Source organism: Dama dama, chromosome X, assembly GCF_033118175.1.
Source record: "Dama dama isolate Ldn47 chromosome X, ASM3311817v1, whole genome shotgun sequence".
In the NCBI taxonomy this organism is placed as follows: Eukaryota; Metazoa; Chordata; class Mammalia; order Artiodactyla; family Cervidae; genus Dama; species Dama dama.
Window position 1 is genome coordinate 10,656,829 of NC_083714.1, and position 10,394 is coordinate 10,667,222.

The following is a 10,394-nucleotide window of genomic DNA, read 5'->3' on the forward strand; positions in this document are numbered from 1 at the left end:
ATAGAACCCAGGTTTCCCGCATTGCAGGCAGATTCTTTACCATCTGAGCCACCAGGGAAGCCCAGGAATACTGGGGTGGGTAGCCTATCCCTTCTCCAGGGGATCTTCCTGACCCAGGAATCAAACTGGGGTCCCCCCTGCATTGCAGGTGGATTCTTTACCAGCTGAGCTACCAGGGAAGTCCCATACTATAGTACAGTACAATTGTTTTCTCTTATAATTACTTAGTTATTCAAGTGCTATGCAATAAATTCCTTGAGGACTGCTAAGCATGTGTGTAATCCCAATAGTAAAACCCTTCAACCAACGAATTGTTTAGGCTGCTATATAACATCCTGAACTTTAAATCATTTTTATATATGAGTAAAATTATATGTCCAATTATACTTATCCTATTCACTTTCTTCTGTCATTTCTATTTCCTAAGCATGTGGTAAAGTTTCTAGCCATTTTCATTGAGCTTATTTGAATATTCCCTTTAAAAAGGCACTAAAGAAAGGCCTTATTATCTTGGGATTTTGTGGTGGGTCTTTCTAAGCTGATGAAACTCTTGAGTGTATGTTGTTTTTAAACAAGTCTTAGCAGTTGTGCCTGATGATGAAGTAACTTTTGGCAGTAATGGTTACTGCAAACTGAACTTCCCTGGTGGCTCAGATGGTAAAGAAACTGCCTGCAATACAAGAGACCCAGGTTCAATCCCTGGATTAGGAAGATACCTTGGAGAAGGGCATGGCAACCCACTCTAGTATTCTTGCCCAGAGAACTCCGTGGATAGAGGAGTCTGGTGGGCTACAGTCCATGGGGTCACAAAGAATCGGACACAACTGAGCAACTAACACTTCACTTCAAACTGAACTTAAGTATCCAATTTTGTAAGAGGTTCTTTATTTTTCCCACAGTCCATTTTAAAGATGATATAACTTGCAGTATTACTTCTTTCGGGGCTTCCCAGGTGGCTCAGTGGTAAAGAATCCATCTGCTAATTCAGGAAACACAGGAGATGCGAGTTTAATCCCTGTGTCAGGAATATTCCCTGGAGGAGGAAATGGCAACCCACTCCAGTGTTCTTGCCTGGGAAATCCCATGGACAGAGGAGGCTGGCAAGCTGCAGTCCATGGGGGTCACAAAAAGTCAGGCGCAACTGAGCATGCACACACATTACTTCTTACATTTCAGCTCCTTAGACTGTCAGTGACTCCAGATTTGGTAGTTAGGGACCTAATCTGTACTTTAAATGTTTGTGGAACTCTTGCTCTTGCTTCATTGCAGTATCTTGCTTGCAGTATCCACTTCTGTCACGTTTCTTCTGCTGTCTGTGTACGTTACTAACGATATAAAAAAATGAAGACAAAATTCACAGTTACCCACTACTTGCTAGTGCCAAAGTTCTTCCAGCAGTCACTTAACATGATCATGTCAGATTACCTGGTACCATTCTACCAGAGCAGTTAATATTTGGGACATGAAGGGCAAGAATCTCTAGAATAGAGAGAAGTGACATAATCAAAAGCAAGGTAATTCATTTCAAACATGGAATACCATATTTTTCATGGCATAATGATAGTGTCCATTTAGCTCTGTGCAAAGCATTGTGCCTGGACATTTTACATAAGTTACAACTAATCCTAACAAGAGCCTTGCAAGGTAAACATTATTATCCCCTGTTGATAGATGATTAGACTGAAGATCAGAGAGTTTCATCAGCATAGATAACAGCTAGGATTTGAACACAGATCAATTTGTTTCGAAATATTTCCATTCTCTCCGTAATTACAAACGAAAAGATAACTATACATGAGACAGCAAAAGAGACACAGATATAAAGAACAGACTTTTGGACTCTGTGGGAGAAGGCGAAGGTGGGATGATTTGAGAGAATAGCATTGAAACATGTATATTACCATATGTGAAATAGATGACCAGTCCAAGTTCAATGCATGAAACAGGGCACTCAAAGCCGGTGCACTGGGACAACCCAGAGGGATAGGATGGGGAGGGAGGTGGGAGGGGGGTTTGGGATGGGGGACACATGTTCACCCATGGCTGATTCATGTCAATGTATGGCAAAAACCACCACAATATTGTAAAGTGATTAGCCTCCAATTAAAATAAATTAATTTTTTAAAAAATATACAGAATAATGTAATGCAGTGGCTTACAGTATAACATTGGTATCATCTTTTCAACATTTTTATGAACTAGTTTTTTATTATAAAAGCTGTCCATGTTCATAATTTAAAAATTCAGACAAAAAAAATAAAATAAAAAAAAATTCAGACAATACCAAAAGGTATAGGGTAAAACTGAAAGTTTCCCTCCCTGCCTTTGAAGGTTCATCCCTTTCTACCAGCCCATCCACTCTCTGGAGATACCCTGTATTTGAATCCTTTAAGAAATTATTTTTACATGTGACAGTGTATTCTTTCTGTCACACATACATGCACGCACACACACACATACAGTCTGTTTCTCTCTCTCTTAGATACATACATGGAATTATACTAAACATGGTTTTATAACCAACTTTTATCTTTTAACACTTGAATAGCTTTCATGTTAGTATCAATATATAGAGAGCTACCTCTTTTGTTTTAGTAGCTATAAATATTCCACTGTGTAGCTATACCAGTATTTACTTAATTAGTCCTGTATTGATGGACATTTAGATTGTTTCCAAATGTTTTTTATACTGACAAACAGTACTGCTATGAGTATCTATATCTATCTGTGTGTGTGTGTATGTTGTTGTTGTTCAGTTGCTAAGTTGGGTCTGACTCTTTTGTGACCCCATGGACTGTACCCTGCCAGGCTCCTCTGTTCATGGGCAAGAAGACTGGAGTGGGTTGCCATTTCCTCCTCCAGGAGATCTTCCTGGATTAGGGATTGAACTCGCGTTTTCTGTGTTGACAGGCAGATTCTTTACTGTTGAGCCACCAGGGAAGCCCCATGTGTATATAATCTATAATCTTTGTGCACTTATATATCTGTAAGATGAATTCTTCAGTTCAGTTCAGTCGCTCTGTTGTGTCCAACTCTTTGTGACCTCATGGACTGCAGCACGCCAGGCCTCCCTGTCCATCACCAACTCTGGGAGTTTACTCAAACTCATGTCCATTGAGTCAGTGATGCCATCCAACCATCTCATCCTCTGCCATCCCCTTCTCCTCCCACCTTCAATCTTTCCCAGAATCGGGGTCTTTTCAAATGGGTCAGCTCTTTATATCACGTGGCCAAAGTATTGGAGTTCAGCTTCAGCGTCAGTCCTTCCAATGAATATTCAGGACTGATTTCCTTTAGGATGGACTGGTTGGATCGCCTTGCAGTCCAAGGACTCCGAAGAGTCTCCTCCAACACCACAGTTCAAAAGCATCAATTCTTCAGCACTCAGCTTTCTTTATAGTCCAACTCTCATATCCATACATGACTACTGGAAAAACCATAGCTTTCACTAGACAGACCTTTGTTGGCAAAGTAATGTCTCTGCTTGTTAATATGCTATCTAGGTTGGTCATAACTTTTCTCCCAAGGAGTAAGCATCTTTTAACTTCATGGCTGCAGTCACCATATGCAGTGATTTTGGAGCCCCAAAAATAAAGTCTGTCACTGTTTCCCATCTATTTGCCATGAAGTGATGGGACCAGATACCATGATCTTAGTTTTCTGAATGTTGAGCTTTAAGCCAACTTTTTCACTTTCCTCTTTCACTTTCATCAAGAGGCTCTTTAGTTCTTCTTCACTCTCTGCCATAAGGGTGGTGTAATCTGCATATCTGAGGTTATTGATATTTCTCCTGGCAATCTTGACTCTAGGTTGTGCTTCATTCAGCCCAGTGTTTCTCATGATGTATTCTACATATAAGTTAAATAAGCAGGGTGACAATATACAGCCTTGATGTACTCCTTTCCCTATTTCTTAGATGTCACCAAATTTAGAATTTTGGTATAAGTGAAAAGTTAGTATTAATCACTCAGTCGTGTGACTCTTTGTCATACGGACTGTAGCCATGAGGCTCCTCTATCCAAGGGATTTCCCGGGCAAGAATAGTAGAATGGGTTGCCATCTCCTTGTCCAGGGGATCTTCCCAACCCAGGGATCAAACCTGGGTCTCCTGCATTGCAGGCAGATTCTTTACTGTCCAAGCCATCAGGGAAGCCCAAAATTTTGGTAGGTATTTTCAAAATGTCCTTCAAAAAGGTTATAACGATTCACACTTCAACCAAAAGAAAGAGTGCCACTTGACTCACTCCCTTAAAAATACTAGATAGTATCAGTCTTGTTAATCTTTGGCAGACAATAGGCAAAATGTATCATTATTTTCATTTGTGGTTCTGAATTATTTCTAAGGTTCAATATCTTCATATATTTATTGGCCATTTATATTTTTCTGTGAACTTTCTAGAACTTTCTATGCTAGTTTTTTCCATTTTTCTATGAGTTCTTTTTTTAATTAATTTGTAATTTCTTGCTGCATACTGAAGAAATTTAACCCTCATTGTGTGTTGCAAATACTTTTATCAGTTTGAAATTTATTCAATGGGAATCTTGTTTTGATTTTTTAAGTAATTTTATTTTTATGTATGCAAATATATCAGTCTTTCATTTTTGTGGCTATTGATTTTATGTCAGACTCAAGAAGACATCACTCAGTCCAAGATTTTTTTTTAATTCACTGGGTTTTTTTTTTCCTTATACTTTGATATCTTTTTTTACTCACATATAATTTGTATTGTGGTAAAATATGCATAACATAAAATTACCACTTTAACTATTTTAAAGTGTACAATTCAGTGACACTAAGTACATTTACAATGTTGTGCAACCATCAATGTTAACCATTTTCAGAACATTTTCATCATCTGGAAACAGAAACACTATACCTGTTAAACAATAACTCCCCATTCCCCCCTCTCCTTAGCTCCTGATAACCTCTATTTTACTTTCTGTCCCCATGAATTTGCCCATTCTAGACATCTAAGTGAAGTAATGCAGTTTAGTTCTTTTCGGTCTGACTTACTAACTTGGTATAATATCCTCAAGGTCCATCCATGTTATAATATATATCAGAATTTCATTTCTTTTTATATCTGAATAATCTTCTGGTGAATGTATGTACCACATTTTTTTATTCATTCATCTGTTGATGGACATTTGGCTTGTTTACATCTTTTGACCACTGTGAATAGTTCTGCTATGTAAATTGGTGTGCAAGTACCTGTTTAAGTCCCTGCTTTCAGTCGTTTTAAGAATATCCCTAGGGTTGGATTGCTGAGTTGTATGGTAGTTCTATATTCAACTTTTTGAGAAACCAGCAAACCATTTTCCACAGCAGCTGTACCATTTTACATTCCCATAAGCAATCCACGAGGATCCCAATTTCTCCACATTCTCACCAACACATTATTTAGCGGGGTGGGGTTTGGCTCTGTTTTTGATTGTTTTTTATAACAGCCATCCTACAGTGATATCTCATTGTGGTTCTGATTTGCATTTCCCTAATTACAAATGATAGTGAGCATATTGTTATGAGCTCGTTGGCCACATGTATATCTTCTTTGGAGAAATGTTGATTTAAGTCCTTTGCTCATTTTTGAATTGGGTTGTTTGGGCATTTTTTTTTGTTGTTGTTGTTTTTGCTTTTGTTAATATAGTTTCATTTTTATAGTTTAAAATTTTAATCCATTTGGAATTTATTTTGGTATAGAGAATGAGATGGGGGATCCAGCTTAATGTTTTTCCAAGGGATTAGCCATAGTTCCCAAGTCATTTGTTGAATAATACTGATACGATATTGAAATTGCTATTATACTTTTAACTCTTAAGTACAATAATATATGTATGTGTATACACACACACACACACACACACACACACACACACATCTCACCTTTTTGAAAGCAGTTTCCATTGATAAACATTTCAGAAGCATAACATGGTATGAAAAGGTTTTAACATATCTAAGAAAATAATTTTATTATCCTCTAGGTAATCTGGATTTCAGATATTATGTTCAGAGAAAGGAATGACACACTATATTACAAGATAGGTTAGACTGTGCTGCAGTACAAAGCAATTCCAAAGTCTCAGTGACTTAACGCAGTAAAAGTTTGTTTCTTGCTCAAGTCAAGTCTGATGCAATCAGTTATTAGCTTTCTCCCCAGCAGTGATTCAGGAATGCAACCTGCTTCCATCCTGCTGCAGCTTCAACAGGAACAAATGACTTCCAGGGTTGTCTAGGCAGAGGAAGAAAGGGATGAAGGAGACTAGCTTGTAATTGTGTTGGAGCAAAAACTGCTACATCATTTCCACTCACATTCTCATTTGCCAGAACTTATGTACATTATCTCAACCTAACTGGTGACTCAGTTAGATGGTAAAGAATTTGCCTGCAGTGCAGGAGACCCAGGTTTGATCCCTGGCTTTTGAAGATACCCTGAAGAAGGGAATGGCAACCCATTCCAATATTCTTGCTTGGGAAATTCCATGGATAGAGGAGCCTGGCAAGCTACAGTCCGTGGGGTTGCAAAGAGTTGGACACAACTGAGCGACTAACGCTAACCTAACTAAAGGGAGGCCAGGGCACTTTGTCTCCCATGTGACCATGAATAGGAAATGGAGTGGTAAACACATAGCATTCCTTTGTCACACTCACCTTATGCATATATGATGTTACTAAAAATATACAATTTTTGTACTTCTAACAATTTAAAATGAGATGTAGAGAAGCTCATTTTATAGGTAAAATCTATAATCCTCTTGAAACAATTCCTTTGTAATATAAATAATAACATTGTAATTTAATAGCAGTGTATTTTTTTAAGCAGGGTATCTATTAGTTCTGTTTACTTAAACTTATTTACATGATAGCAAAAGTTGCATACAACAAGAATGAAGTTTATAGTATGAATTGCTTGGATTACATAAAGCACTTTTTATAGGCAACTGTGTAAAGCACATTTTATCTATTTACAACTTGTAAGACACTTTGTTTTACTGCCCATCAAAATACATTTATAAATAGAAAAGAATCAGTATGATAACAAGAGAAGAAATATTACATTTAATGAAAACCTCCAAAAATTTGTAATTTAATACCAGTTTTTCTTAAGTAGAAAATGATGGTTGCTGACATTTAATTGTTATGTCAGCTACCAAAGTGCTTTTTCATGCATTTAATCCTCACAGCAGCCTATGATGTAGTTACTACATGAGCAGATTGAAGCACAGAGAGGTTGTCATTTACACAAGTAGGCAGAGTCCTAAACAGAAGACTCACTTATACATTTTGTTGCAGGTACTGTGTAACTCAATATTTATAAATGACATGATAACAATTAGAATTATTAAGGTTTGGGTTTCTGTTGTTAGCATCAAATCTGAAGATCTTAAAATCTTTCCAAAGCATCTGGATTAAAGTCCATTCCAATCAAAGAAAAAGAAAACTATATAGTACTAGCAAGTTTTGTTTTTTTTTTTTAATCTTTTCACTGTGCTGGGTCTTTGTTGCTGCATGGGCTTTTCTTTAGTTGTGGAGTGGGGAAGGATGGCTGCTCTCTAGTTGCAGTGCACAGGCTTCTGTTCTGGTGGCTTCTCTTGTTTTAGAGCACGAGCTCTAGGGCACAAGGCCTTCAGTAGTTGCAGCACATGGGGTCAGCAGTTATGGCTCCCGGGCTCTAGAGCACAGGCTCAGTAGTTGTTGCACACAGGCTTAGTAGCTCTGCAGCATGTGGGATCCTCCCGAATCAGGGATCAAAGCCAGGTCTCTTGTATTGGCAAGTGGATTCTTTACCACTGAGCCACCAGGGAAGACCTAGCACTTTTATTATATTCATTGTGTGTTAGTGACTTGCACAATTTTAAATAATTCATCAGGGGCTTCCCTGGTGGCTGAGTGGTAGAGAGTCTACCTGCCAGTGTGGGAGATGTGGGTTTGATCCCTGGTCCAGAATGATTCCACATACCTCGGAGCAACTAAGCCCATGTGGCACAACTACTGAGCCCATATGCCACAACTACTCAAGCCCACGTGCCTAGAGCCTGTGCTCCACAACAAGAGAAGCCACCACAGTGAGATGCCTGTGCACTGCAACTAGCCCCCACTCTGCAACTAAAAAAAAGCCCATGCAGCAACAAAGACCCAGCAGAGACAAAAATAAGTAAAACTATTAAAGATGTAAAAAAAAATCATCAGATTTTGTGGTGGATGTGGCTTTCATGTGAAGCTGATGAAATCTAAGCTCCAGGAGTTCTCACTTGCATAAATCCCTTCCAAGGCCCTTCTGGGTTTTTTTTTTTTTTTTTGGAGGTATTTTTCTTTCTGTTTCATAAAGAGGGCCCTCAAATACTGTACCTTTTCAGGCCCCATAAAATGTAGATGCACTGCTAGCCTTTTAGCACATTTTTTTAGAGAAGTAGCTCTAGCACAAAAGGTTCAGAGCCCATACCTTGATGCCAGACTGTCCAGTTTAGAATCACCCTGTGACTTTGGTTATTTTATTTAACCTCTAAATGTTTTAATCTTCTCATATTTAAAATGAAATCTTTGTCATGCGTAGTCACAGAAATCTGTGATACAGTAGCTTAGTAGTGGTCAGGTACTGTTTTGAAAGAGATTCCTTAAATACTATTTTACCCAAGAAAAGGAAGAAAAGAAAAACAGTACTCTCTCATTTTTTGCAGATTGACTGTGTGTTGTGGCACCCCTTTGGTGCTTTGTTGTTGTTTAGTCGCTCAGTTGTGTCCAATTCTTTGCGACCCCATGGACTAGCCTGGCAGGCTCCTCCGTCCATGGGATTCTCCAGGCAAGAATACTGGAGTGGTTTGCCAGGCTCTCCTTCTCCAGGGGTCTTCCCCACGCAGGAATTGAACCCACATCTCCTATATTGACAGGTGGATTCTTTAATACTGAGCCACCAGGGAAGCCCCTTCAGTACTTAGCCAGTTGTTTATGATCCTGTCTTAGCCCTCATTTCTGCTCTGCAGAGACTGATGGTTAGCCGGAGGTGAACATTGAGTGTTTTCTCAGACCTTTTCTGAACATGCGTACAGCGCTGGGCATATACGTGGCCACCTTGATTCCTTGAAATACACAGGAAGTCTTAAAAAGCCAATAATACTCCCCCCCACCACATCTCTTTCCCCATCTCCTTCCTCCCCAGGCTTTTTGGTCTGTCTATTGCTTGTCCCAACTTTATCTCCTGTTCTGTCTGCTCTGATCAATGCTTTTGCCTTAATGTGCTTTCGGCAAAAGCCGCTGGGAAAGCTACCCTAGTCGTGGGGATGCTCCAAATTGGGTAAAACAAAAGCAGTTTCTTGCATCTGACCTTGAGGGAGCTGCCTAACATATCAAAAATACACAACCACATCTTTGAGAAAAAGGTCAGCATTGCTCCCTCTGATGCCAGCAACCTGTACCAGGAGGGCAAGCTGCCATCTTCATGACTGTTGCTGACTTGGGGAGTAGGTGGGCAATTCAAAACAAGCACACTCTTATCACAGTGCAGCAGAATCTCCCTTCATTAATCTTTCACCAGGTGGTTAAGTTTTGTTCTAAATTCCAGAGTTCTGCAAAAGCTGATCTGAGAGCTTTTTGCCAGCTTATAAGTTGCTTTAGTGGAGGGAGAGAGCCCTGAAATTCTGTACTCTGCCATTTTCATTAATGTCTCAGCCAATCCCCTCTTGATAAAGGTGCTTAAGAATATCCAAAGCTAAGTGTTAGTTAATAAAGCTATTTCAAAGGAAATATACTTTAAAAGCAGCTTCAATTATTATTCTTACTTCGCTTTATGTCTTAGAAGTTTTGTAAATAATAGATAATTGAATTTCAAAATAGAAAAGTTTAAAAAACAAAAAAACAAAAAAAAAAAAGAAAAGAAAAGTTTATTCTTTGTATATCCTTGAGGAGTACTAGGAAACTGTTTACTTGGCACCTAAATGACCTTGAAAATATATAGATTTATTTAGTTAATTAATTAATTATGGGGAGTACCAGCTTGTATATTGACATTTTTTGTAACATTTGTTTGATGTATTCACTGTTATCTGCAGGGATTACTGTGACATAACTCGATGAATATGTGTGATGAATTGGAGGGAAGAGGGGGAAAATAAGAGACACTGTTAATTATAAGAAAAATCAGCTTTTGTGATACTTAATCCAAGTAAATATTTATCTATTTTACAATACTTTTCATCTGTTTTACTTTTAGGTGATATTATCAAAGCAGTAGCTAAAATGGATAGATCACATGTCATCTGTATCTTGGATATCTGTAGTTTGGGGAACAATAAAGCAGAAGTCTATTTGCACAAAATTTATAAACCAAATAAAACTTCTTAAAAATTGGCAAATTTAAGAAATTACTAAAGGTTATAAATAAAGAATTGCTTTAAAGATA

General features: G+C 38.3%; 1 protein-coding gene across 2 annotated transcripts in view; it reads left to right on the forward strand.

The window, feature by feature from the left end:
• Positions 1–10,394, forward strand: part of RADX (RPA1 related single stranded DNA binding protein, X-linked) — a 73,748-nt gene extending 63,354 nt beyond the window's left edge. For both annotated transcript variants that reach the window (XM_061137120.1, XM_061137121.1), the window contains exon 14: positions 10,206–10,394. In XM_061137120.1, coding sequence (XP_060993103.1) covers positions 10,206–10,336 — 131 coding nt within the window. In that variant the 3' untranslated portion in view covers positions 10,337–10,394. The remainder of the gene's footprint in view (positions 1–10,205) is intronic.